This window comes from Juglans regia, chromosome 5 (assembly GCF_001411555.2).
Source record: "Juglans regia cultivar Chandler chromosome 5, Walnut 2.0, whole genome shotgun sequence".
Taxonomy (NCBI): domain Eukaryota; kingdom Viridiplantae; phylum Streptophyta; class Magnoliopsida; order Fagales; family Juglandaceae; genus Juglans; species Juglans regia.
The window spans coordinates 5,856,347-5,868,680 of NC_049905.1; the positions used below are offsets into that span (position 1 = coordinate 5,856,347).

A 12,334-nucleotide genomic window follows, 5' to 3' on the forward strand; every position below is an offset into this window, starting at 1 on the left:
CAGATAGGATAAATAATACACAATATGTGATACATCGCATCTCTCTCTCACACACACACATAAAAATGAATCGTAGAGATTTTTGGTTAGTCAATACAGATAAAAATATCTCATCTGGAGTTATACTGTACAATGATTTTGACGATCCAAACATAATATTTCATCTCTTAAATTTTAAAAATATTCATTTAAATGAATAGTAAATAAACAATATAAAACTGTTCAAACTGACATAAACAGTGCATGAACAGTATCAATACTAACCTAAGGGAACTGCTATGCGGGATCCATTTTGTGTCCCAAATAGGCTTTTTATTTGTTTTTTTTTTATGTATTTTTTTAATCATCATAAACATTTTTTTTTAAAAAAAAAAATCACAATATCATTAAAAAATATTTTTTTAATCATTCAATAAAAAAAAAAAAATTTACATTCGGGACACACTTTGGGTCCCGAATTCGAGACCCAAAGCATTTCCCCTAACTTAAACAATACATGAACAGTATATGAACAATATATGATTAGTGAAACTGACGTGAACAGTACACAATTCTGGTACTTCATAAAATAGTGGGATCCACACCTTTTCAAAATCTAAAAGTAAAAAATTATACCATCTCATCTCACTATTCAAATAAATATTTATTTTATAAATTATTTTATCTCATCTTAACTAAAAAATTTTATTATTTTTTAAAATATTTTATTTCATTTCATATGTACTAATGAGACTTTAATATTTAATATGTTAAGATAAAAAAGTAGATAACACTTTGGGTTAAAGTTAAATAATTGAGGATCAAATCAAAGCTGAATGCCGTATAGAGTCCATTGATTCATGTTTTTCAAGAGATTGTCTATTATGGTTGAGTCTATCATTTAACGTTACGTTAAGAGAAGTTGAAAAAGAATAATAATAAAAAATTAATAAATAGATTTTTTCTTATAAAGAGAATTGAAAGAATGATAATAAAAAAATAATAAATAGACTTTTTCTTTTCAAGAATACAAGCAGCAATAAAAAGTAGAGATACAAGGACAAATATTCTTCAAATTTTTATTTGAATTTAAGAGTATTAATTACGAAAGAAATATGAAACGAGTTTTACAATATTTATTAATTATTATTTGTATGTCTATCTAACAACAATAAATGAGCAATAATATTATAAAATTTTGATTATATGTCTATCTATCTTCTCTTGAACCTTTGTAATTTTCTATTAAGAATTTTAAAATAATTTTTATAATGAGAAGTGTTACAATCACAAAAAGATTTTATAAAATTAAATTTATAAATTAATATGACTTCATGTAATTGACTAGTTCTATTTAATAATAAAAATAATTTTATAAATTAAATTACGTGAATTTATAAATTTAGTTTTATAGTATCGGGAAAGCAATTATCTTTCCTAAATAAAAAAAACTCTCAGCGTGGCAAGGCTGGGTCGAGCCAGCCATGTTGGTCATGCACTCGGTATCAAAGTCAAGCTAGACAAACAATCAAAGATGGAACAGAAAACCTTGTTATTTATGTCTACAACCACTGTGCGATATACATATATGTAAGCATCCTCCAACAACAGTAAACATCATATGACGCAAACATTGTATCTGAAGACGCAGCCGCCACCACCACCACCACAGCATATATACAGTTCCATCTCTCCTTGTATTTATATGCACAAAGCCCCCTCAAATCCCCTCCACCACTTCAACATTCCCAAGTCCCAACCTTTTTGCGATCCATTTGCTTTGTGTCTCAGCTTCTAAATTCCCTTCTCTCCCAAATCCCCATTTGCTCTCTACCCTTCTAATCTTTTGTTCTCTTTTGGGGGCTTTCCTTGAACTTTCACCCACAAAATGATACCAACAAAGCATGGATACGGATTCTTCAAGTTCCGTGGTGTCCTTACCGTCCTTCAATCTTAGCACTCTTTCCGCTCTTTGATAGCCTAAACTGTCCTGCCTTAGAACCCCACAGTTATTGTTTCTTGCACTCATCTAACATTCATAGGACAAAATCTAAAAATCCCACTTCCCCAAAAGTTCAAATATCCTTTGCTCTTATCCCATTTTTTCCCACTTCAACCTTTTCTAGGAACAACAAACATTCCACTTTCCTTCCGTCAACTCGTTCGCCCCTCATCTTCGTGGTCTCTCTATTTTCTCCTTCTATCTTCTTTTCCAAAAAGAAAAAGAAAATCGTATATACCATTCTAAATGGTTCCTAACAACTACGACTTCTCACGTGCGGTTGTGGAGATGGCATGGATTATGCTGAGGATTGACTACTCGAGGCTTTTCTGGCTCCTCTTTGGTGTCTTCTCCTACGAAAACCACGAGGGAAAGCCGCGGATTTAGAGCACGTTTACTTTCATCAAAGTCCAATACTCCTAATTTATCTTAATTAGTCTTAATTCCTTGAAGCCTGGGAATTTTAATTCCCGCCATAGTTTAGCTGGCAAGCCAGGCACATGCAGTGCTTGTACAACGAGGTTGGCGGCCCAAACATGTATCGGAAGCATTTTGGAGAACGCACCCACGATGCCAAATCGGAAAATGGATACGTTGAAACCGATCCCACTGGTCGTTACAGCAGAGTAAGCCAAGCTTCAACCTCTTTATATACATCTTTGGACTGCATATATTATATGTGTGTGTTTAATATTTATGGTTCATTCAAATTGATGAAATCTTTCTTCCTTTCTTTTGGATGAATAAATGAAACAGCTTTTTGCCAAATTGTTGATTTCTGCATCTGTTGAATTGAGGGAACATTACAATAATCTGAGTAATATATATCAAAATAAGCTATAAAGTTTACATTTTTTGTAGAAGGTAAAACCATTTTTTAATACTCTCTTCTTATCAAATGGGCTTTGTTTACTTTGTCGAATCCTAGGAAGTTTTGTTGTTTAGCTTTCCGGAACAACTACAGAGACATTTTCTGAAGCCCCAGTTGTAATAAATTACTGCCAAAAATTGTTCCTCCCCCTCACCCACCCCTCTCTGTTCTTCTTCCCTTTTATTACGTACATGGCCTATTGGTTTACCAATATCATATATTATCGTTGACTGTCTTCAATATGCGGACGCTAATGTTATTATTTGAAGGGTTCCTATGCTTGTGTCATGTTTGTCCATATGCGGTAACTAATATTTTTTGTGGGTCTAGTTGCTTCGGGTGAAAATTAAGGGGTAGATGACTGTTCTGAGCAACAGTAATTAAGTTCACTTTATTTAAAGTATATACTAATGTGTTGTGCGAGATCCTTAATGGAAGGACCCATTGGTGTCAAAAAAATATTTTTCATATAAATGCAAGTTTTGATAAAAAAAAATCTTTCCATATATATATACTGAAGTTTTGCTCATTGATTTTGACTTCATGAAATTTTTGGTGCTCTAAATCATGCCTGATTAGTTTAGTGGTGAATAAATGGACTTTGTTGGTTCCTGTTAGAATTTTGTTGTGGAAAAATGTAACGTTTCTTGGGTGGAACTTCAGAAAATCGTGGTATTTCAAAGCACTCTGAGATGACACCGTGTAACACCAAGATAATTGAAAGGCATCCACTCGTCCAGGGGTGGACCTAGGAAATTCAAGTTGGGGGCAGAACTATGAAAATAATTGTTTTTGGGGAGTAGGGTGGGCAAATTTAGTTTTTATAAATTGTCACTTATAAAAGCCATTAACCTTTTTCTTTTTCTTTGTGATTTTTAGATTTTTTTTTTTTTTTTTTTGGGGGGTTGGTGCTCCCAACACAAGGGGTGGTTCCACGCCTGCTCTCGAGCACTGGCCACTTTGCATATATGGTAATCAAGATACTTGATTACATGACTCGAAATGAACATAATGGGATACTATGGTGGAGTATTGTACATGTACCTGCAGAACCTTTGAATGACAAACATAAAACAGAACCAGGTAGTCATGAATGATTTAATTGTAGGTACACTAATTACTGGTTTGTGATTAGACATGAGTTAATGGTAAAGTTCCATCCTCTTCCGCCAAGAAAAAAAAAAAAGAGTTAAGGGTAAGTTTCAAATGAGATTAGACTTTTGACAGATAATTATATACCCCCTTCTCTTGCTTGCTTATGCACACAGTTGCTGATTTTGTAAACCCGGCCTAATTCATTTTGCTTAGCAGAGCCAAGAAAAAGTGTCCGAATCTATTGCTACCTTTGTTAATCTTTTTTTTTTTTTTTTTATCCTGAATGGTTTAAAAAAAAAAAAAAAGAGACATTTTGGTTGGTTACTTGACCAATGTTATTACTGCAGCAAATAATTGTATTGTTGATTTTGACATGATAATAGTGTTTTCTTTGTAATGAATAGTTTGATGAAGTTCTTGGAAAAGGAGCGATGAAGAAAGTGTACAAGGCAATTGATGAGGACCTTGGGATTGAGGTGGCATGGAACCAAGTAAAATTGAACGACGTGCTTCGCTCACCAGAGGATTTGCAGCGGCTGTATTCAGAGGTTCACCTCCTCAGCACCCTTAATCATGACTCCATCATTCGATTCCACACATCCTGGATTGATGTTGATCGCAAGACATTCAACTTCATTACCGAAATGTTTACCTCAGGGTCACTCAGAGAGTAATAATTTCTTATCCGACTCTAATTTTGTTACTGCTTTCATTTCTTGATATAGACACTCAGAACAGGCAAACCTGCTGTCGTGGATGTATAAATAACACTCCTGTTTCTCAGGATCCAATCATAATTTTTTAATTATACAGTAGTTCATAGAATTAACATGAGGGACATGGGATTTGGACTGTGTTGCCCAATTTAATGTTGCAGTAAAAGTAGGCAAGAAGAAAAACTGTCAAATGATACTGTCTGTGGCTTCTACATCTTCATAATCAGCTTCATAGACAGAGTCACAGTGACAGAGTGAATTTTATGTTTGATAAAAATGATTGGATTTGAAGCTCTCCACCATAATGTAACTATTACCCATAAAGTATGTGATAGAAGAATTCAGTCAGCCATTTTCTGCGGATGTATTAATCTGGGAACCATATTTACTTTGCAACTGTCCTTGAATATGAAATATAATTTTCTAAGTTGACTTATATATATGAATAAAGGAATGACATCCAGCATCCTCGTGTGATGCAGATACACGAAGAAATATAAGAAAGTAAACATTCAAGCCATTAAGAGCTGGGCCCGCCAAATCTTACAGGGCCTTGTTTATCTTCATGACCACGATCCTCCAGTAATTCATAGAGATCTTAAGTGTGATAACATCTTTGTCAATGGCCATCTTGGACAAGTCAAAATTGGTGATCTAGGACTTGCAACAATTCTTCATGGTTCCCGATCTGCCCACAGTGTTATAGGTACTTATTTCTCAACCAGTAGCACTTGAAACTTGCAGGTACTCATCTCTAATTTTTTCTAATTAAGCTTTTCTCCCATTTTTAGGCACCCCAGAGTTCATGGCACCAGAATTATATGAGGAAGATTACAATGAGCTCGTTGACGTATACTCATTTGGTTTGTGTGTGTTGGAGATGCTCACATCCGAATACCCATATAGCGAATGTTCCAACCCTGCACAAATCTACAAGAAAGTGACATCGGTAAGGTCAATTTTGATGCCAAGTTCATAGATGTCTGTGAAACTAGAATCTTAGCTACATGCATCTTCCTTGTTTAGGGGAAGCTGCCTGGAGCATTCTACCGGATTGATAACTTGGAAGCACAGATATTCATCGGAAAATGCTTAGTAACTGCTTCAGAGAGATTATCAGCAAAAGAATTATTGCTCGACCCTTTTCTCAAACCTGATGAAGGTGAACAACTGCCTATGACAAATCTTGGAAGTCAGAAGCCATTTTTAAATAAAGGAAAAATAGAGAAACTACAATCAAGCAATGTTCCACACAGGACCAACATGACAATCACAGGGAAGCTCAATCCGGATGATGATACCATCTTTCTCAAAGTGCAGATTGCTGATAAGGATGGTACTTGTACTATAGCTTCTCTTAAAATGCAATGTTCTAACCTAATCGTTTCTATAGAAAGTTTGTTTTGGAACACATCCAACCACATTCTTGATTAAGCTGAATCCATAATCAATATGTTATAAAACCAAAGGATCTAAGAGTTGGCCCAACGTTTCTAGACTTTGCCCAAGCAGTTAGTGAGCTTTTTAACTATATTTTATTGCAGGCTGTACGAGGAACATATACTTTCCTTTCAACATTGTAACTGATACTCCTGTTGATGTTGGTAAGGAGATGGTGAAGGAATTGGAGATTGCCGATTGGGACCCATTTGAAATTGCGGATATGATAGAAGGAGAGATTTCTGCTTTAATACCACATTGGAAAAAATGGGACCTGTCTCATCCTGAAAACTACCATATATTTAACTACCAGGATGATGATGGTGATGATGGGGGACCTTGCCACCCTTTTTACTCTTTCTCTTCTTGTTCATCATCCGAAGCATTGCCATCAGGCTTGAATAGGATTGATGAAGTGGCAGAACAGTGTGGTTGGCTTCAAGGTATGTTTATATATTTAGTTATTTTGAAGCTAATGTGTCATTTTGCATGTCTTTATCACCTAAAGAATTCTAGAACTATGAAGTATATAGCACTGCTCTAATCGGAAGGCTCCTTGGCTATCACTTAGCCAGGGTTTAAGGGAGAGTAGTGAGGTGATTCCTTGTTGTTATGGACTTTATTGTGGGAATAGAAACAGGAAGTCTTCATCAATCAGCTCAATTGCATGGGCTTTCTTTATTTTTCAAAATGACAAAAGTAAGCACGTGATGCAATGTGCTGCAGGGATTATATTTATAGATCTAGATACATGATACCACCAAGCCTTTCTCAGGTTGTTAGACCCAAACCCTTTCCAAGCCTAAACCTTGGGCCCTTAAGAGCATTGAGTTGCGATGGTGTAGCTCAGGCTACCTTATAAAATGTCACAGACATAAGTATAGTTGTTTCTCATCATTCTTGGTTTTATAATTTTCAATCACTGGACATATTTTAAGCTGCTTCATAGGTCAATCACTCAAACAAATAAAAAACTATTTGAAATTTGACATATCAGCTTGTGTGACACGTCAATTGGTGTGGTTGGAGATGATAAAAACATCACTAGGAAAGTATTTAGTTTTAACAATTTAAGATCTTGATTTCAAATAGAAGCAATTGCTGCTGCAGATAATTTGCTTGATGATTCCAGCTCTCAGAGCTCTTCACACTCAGTAGCATATTCGAACATAGATTACTTCTCTGGCAGTGAGCATGAGCAGAGCACAAGTCCGGCAAGAGGAGATCATCAACATACCATCATAAAGAATATCAAAAGTACCAGATTCTGTCCTGGGGAAGTCCATAAATCACCACCGTCCATGGCTAGTAATTTCTGCATGCAATGCAGGGTTTTACCAGGATCACATGGAGCTTCTACTTCTAAAGGAAAAGTGATGGTGGACAACCGAAGATTAACGAGAAACAGGTCACTGGTAGATATACGTAGCCAATTGCTGCACAGATCATTGGTGGAGGAGGTGAACAAGCGGCGGTTGTTTAAGACAGTCGGAGCAGTGGAAAATATCGGGTTTCAAGCACCATGTGAAGTTTCTAAAAAGGAGCTGTCACGGCCATCAAAGCAGAAGAATTTGAAAATGCTAATCTGATGAGAAGAACGATAAATTTGAACATGATGATCAGTATATTGGACCCCATTAATTGTGGTTTACGATGGTCCAAAAATGGGGTACTTCAAGGCTATATATATATGTGTGTGTTTTGTAAAATAATTCTGTAAATATGTCTACATAAGAGTGTGCTGTTTGAGAATAAATCCCTGTTTGAAACTGGGGCATGAATTGCTTCTCTTTTCTGGTCCCTACAGTGTAACAAAAAAGAAAGTCGAGGGGGGAAGAAAAAGAAAGGAAAAGTGTTTCCTTTGTTTTCCTGAATAATTAATCAGGACCAATGTGTACGTTTTTCTTTGGAATAAAACAAAAGGTGAGAATGCCTTGTCACTCCGTTTTGGAATTGTCCCTCGCGTGTATTATTATACATAAACGATGAAAGATAAAAATAAAAAAAATAAAAAATGAGGAGGAATTTTCTTTCCCTTTTTTCTTTGTTTTTACCCAAATCTGTTTTGCTAATCCAATTCTGCCAAACGATAGAAGAAGATCTCAACATGAGTTTCTGATATATGGTGCTTAATCCTTACAATGAAAGCAATGCAAACTCATGAAGTAGTGGTACTCGCAAATTTATTGTTAGAAAATGCCATGCAGCATGCTATGATGGTCGGTAATAGCTAGCCCTAAGATTGATCATCAATATTGCCATGCAGAAAGCTGTGATGGTTGCATGATATATAGCCACAGCTGAGGGACTAACTGGAAAGATTTGTGCGCCATTATACGGTTCACTTTGTGACAGATCCATTACATGAAAGAAGAGTTCATGATTGAGGGTTCAAATTAACTTTGTAACAAGTTGAGCTGACACCAAAGTTTTCCGTGGTGGCCATACTGATATGGGATAGATGAGCTAGGCTAGCTTAGCTCTGGGAAATGTAAGTCTCCAGCAGATATCTGAAAGTAACAAGTCTCGAGAGGGCTTTCTGTATGGAAAGAGACTTATCGAGTATTATCGAGTATTATATATATATATATATATATATATATATATATATATAGATATGGCTAGCTAGTTGGCTAACTTGGTTTCTTTCATTTTTAATGTGGTCCTGATGCTTTGATCGTTTTCTTAGGCCTGGTATGTATGCGATTGCGTGGTGGTCCTTATTGCAAGAACCTTAATGGATTTCCTTCTATGTGAATACTTGTCTACTGTCATCATCCTTTACAGAGTTTCCAACCCATGTCATGCCTAGCCATCTCTCTCTCTCTAATGGAAAGACAGAGAAGGAATAAAAGTGAAAGAATTCTGTTTATATTTCCTTGATATAGTTATGCATTACACAGTGCCTCTTTATACACAGGATGAGAATATTCTTTCTAACAAAATGGGACACGTATACAAGGGTAAATTTATTCTAGACTATTCCATAGCTTGTGAGATATTTGGCTTATTTGCTGTGGACGCTGTGTTGGCCTCTTCATCTGTGGTGTTATTGCTGATATGCCCCTGCGAGCCAAGCAGTCCTAGAAGTACTGTGAGGCTTGATCGAAGTAAACAAAATCCGGAAGTGGACAGTGGTTTGGTAAAAACATCCGTTATTTGATCTTTACTCGAGAGAAAGGAGACTTGTAGAGTCTTGTTATAAATGCAATCATGTACAAAGTGGTAATCAATATCAACATGTTTTATTCGGGAATGCATCACTGGATTAACTGAGAAGTAGGTAGCTCCCAAGTTATCATAACAGAGAATATGAGGCTTGGACAGAAAAATGCCCAATTCTAAAAGTAGAGACTATACCTAAATGAGTTCACAGATTGCATTAGCTAAGGCCTTGTATTCAGCCTTAGTGCTGGATCTAGCAATAGTTGACTGCTTTTTTGAGCTCCAACAAATCAAATTTTTACCATAAAACACACAATAGCCTCCCGTGGATTTTCTATCATCCGGGCATCATGTCCAGTCAGCATTCGAAAAAGCAGACATAGTAGGAGAAGGGGATGGTGTGATGATTAAACCATGACCCACAGTTTGCTTCAAATAGCGTAATATATGCTTTACTGATTGCTAGTGAGAAACAAAGGGTGCATACATGAATTGACAGACTTTATTTACTGAGAAGGCTAAGTCTGGTCTTGTAAATAGCAAGTATTGCAAGCTACCTACCACACTCCTGTAAATCGATGGGTCCCATCGAGGTAGAAAGTAGCCATATTTGTTTACAATTAGCCATATTTGTTTTCATGAGTAAATCAATGATGTATTTTCTTTGAGAAAGAACAAGCCCAGTGGAGGTTCGGTGCCACTCAATACCCAAGAATTAATTGAGTGGACCTAGGTATTTCAAGGGAAAGTCAATACCGAGCTTATGAATAAGTTGTGTAAGGGCATTTGAATCAGATCCAGTTAAAACCACATCATCTACATAAATCAGGAAATAAATAACCACTAATTGATGGCGATAAATGAACAATAAAGTGTCGGATTTTGAACCAACAAAACCCAGCTCAAGCAACTTCCTACTCAGTCGTGCATACCACGCACGAGGGGCCTGTTTGAGGTCGTATAATGCTCGGTTGAGCTTACACACATAATGAGGAAACTAAGGATGAACAAACCCCGTAGGCTGAGACATAAACACAATTTCATCGAGAGAACCATGCAAAAAAGCATTTTGCACATCTAATTGGTGAATCAGGCATTGAGCAGAAATTGCAATAGAAAGCACCAACCTGATATATAGTCGTAGGCTTCACTACTGGACTAAAAGTTTCTGAATAATCCAGTTCCTCGAGTTGATTGGCTACTAGTCATGCTTTGCGCCGCTCGATCGAGCCATCAGAGAGATATTTTGTTTTGAAAACCCATCTGCATCCGACAAGGTTCTGAGAGGAAGTGGGAAGGACTAAACTCCAAGTGTTATTGGAGAGAAGGGCATCAAACTTAACTTGCATTGCTTTCCTCCATTCGGGAAACTTGGACGCCTCAGTGACAGAGGAGGGTTCATCGGGGGTAGCTATCGAGATGACATGAGCGTGAGGCTTTGGCCAAGCTATGGTGCCGTCAATTCGAATCTTAGGGAAGTGAAGATGAGATTTTGAGAGAGTTTGAATGTGATGAATATAGGAGGATCGTGATGGAGAAGAAGGTATGTCTGGAGATGTCGAGTGTGCCATAGATGGAATATTGGACAGGCTGAGAGAGTTAGAAGACTTTGAAAAAATATTGGGAGAAATGGGCCGTGGGTTTTGAGTATTAGAAATAGAAGAGATGGAAGGTGTTGAAGTGTTAGGCCGTGAGTGAGTTAGAGATGGATTGGGAGAAGTGGGCCGTGGGCTTTGAATATTAGAAGTAGAGGGGGTGGAAGGTGTTGAAGTGCTGGGTCGTGAGTGAGTTAAAGATGGATTACATGGAGGAAGCTCAATGGACTGTAGATGAGGAATGGGCATACTTGATTGAGTGGAAGATGACGGATCGGAAATGGGTTGTTGAAAAGGAAAAACACACTCATCAAACAAGACATCTCGAGATACATACATTCTGGAAATGGGAATGTGAAAACAAAAATAACCATGGTGATCAGGATTATAGCCAAGGAAGACACAGGGAATGGATCGATAATTTATTTTATGTGTATTGTATGGTCTGAGATTGGGCCAACAGAGACATCCGAAAGTTTTCAAAAAATTGTAATTCGGACATTTATTCCACAACATTTCAAAAGGTGATTTATTATGTAGCACATATGTGGGAAGTCGGTTAATCAAATAAATAGCAATGGTAAAGGCGTTGGACCAATATTTTTGAGGTGAAGATGAATGAGCAAGAGTGCTATTCCTGTCTCTACAATATGCTGGTGTTTTCTTTCAACGGATCCATTTTGAGAATTAGTATATGGGCAAGATAAGCGATGTGAAATGCCAAAGGAATGCAAAACAATATTGAGAGATCGAAATTCTCATCCCTAATCAAATTGTAAGGCACAAATTTTTGCATTAAGAAGTGTTTCAACATGTCGTTTGAAAGATAAAAAGACTTGAACTAAATCAGATTTACATTTTAAGGGAAACATCCATGTAAATCTACTGTAGTCATCAACAAAGGAAAAGTAATAACGAAAATTGCCCCTGGACAAAATGGGAGCAGGACCACAGACATCAGCAAACAGAAGTTGTAAAGGAGCTGTGGTCCGAGACTCAGAGGAGGCATAGGGAAGTTGATGGAGTTTTGCTTGACAACAAGAGGAGCATAACTTAGTTTTTGGAGAAGACTTCACAGGTAGAGAAAGTTGTGAGATTATTCGTTGGACAAGTTGCATAGATAGATGTCCTAAACATACGTGTCACTGAAAAGGGGAGACTCGGGAAGTAGTGAGAGCTTGATGAGAAGTTGGCGCAGAGGGTAAGACATACATGCCATTGCTAGTAGGTCCTTGGAGGAGTATTTTCTTGGTGCAGGAAATCATGAATCCTTCACATAGAAACAGGATGAATGAAATTCAAAGAAAACAAAATTATCTTCACAAAATTTTTTAACAGAGATTAAATTTTTTGAAATTGATGGAACATGATATAGTTGAGAGAGAAGAAGATTGCCAGATGATGAAGGAACTGTGGAGCTGCCAACATGATGAATGGGTAGAGAGTTTCCATCGCCTACACGTACTTGCTC

At 36.8% G+C, this 12,334-nt stretch overlaps 1 protein-coding gene across 1 annotated transcript; it reads left to right on the top strand.

The window, feature by feature from the left end:
- The first annotated feature begins 1,633 nt into the window (after nt 1-1,633).
- On the top strand, nt 1,634-8,046 carry LOC109002425 (probable serine/threonine-protein kinase WNK4). Its single transcript, XM_018980176.2, has 7 exons — nt 1,634-2,607; nt 4,352-4,617; nt 5,146-5,369; nt 5,455-5,612; nt 5,690-5,999; nt 6,208-6,546; nt 7,214-8,046. Exons 1-7 carry the CDS (start codon nt 2,482-2,484, stop codon nt 7,690-7,692), a joined length of 1,902 nt encoding a protein of 633 aa, XP_018835721.1. The 5' UTR covers nt 1,634-2,481; the 3' UTR covers nt 7,693-8,046.
- Nucleotides 8,047-12,334: the final 4,288 nt, after the last annotated feature.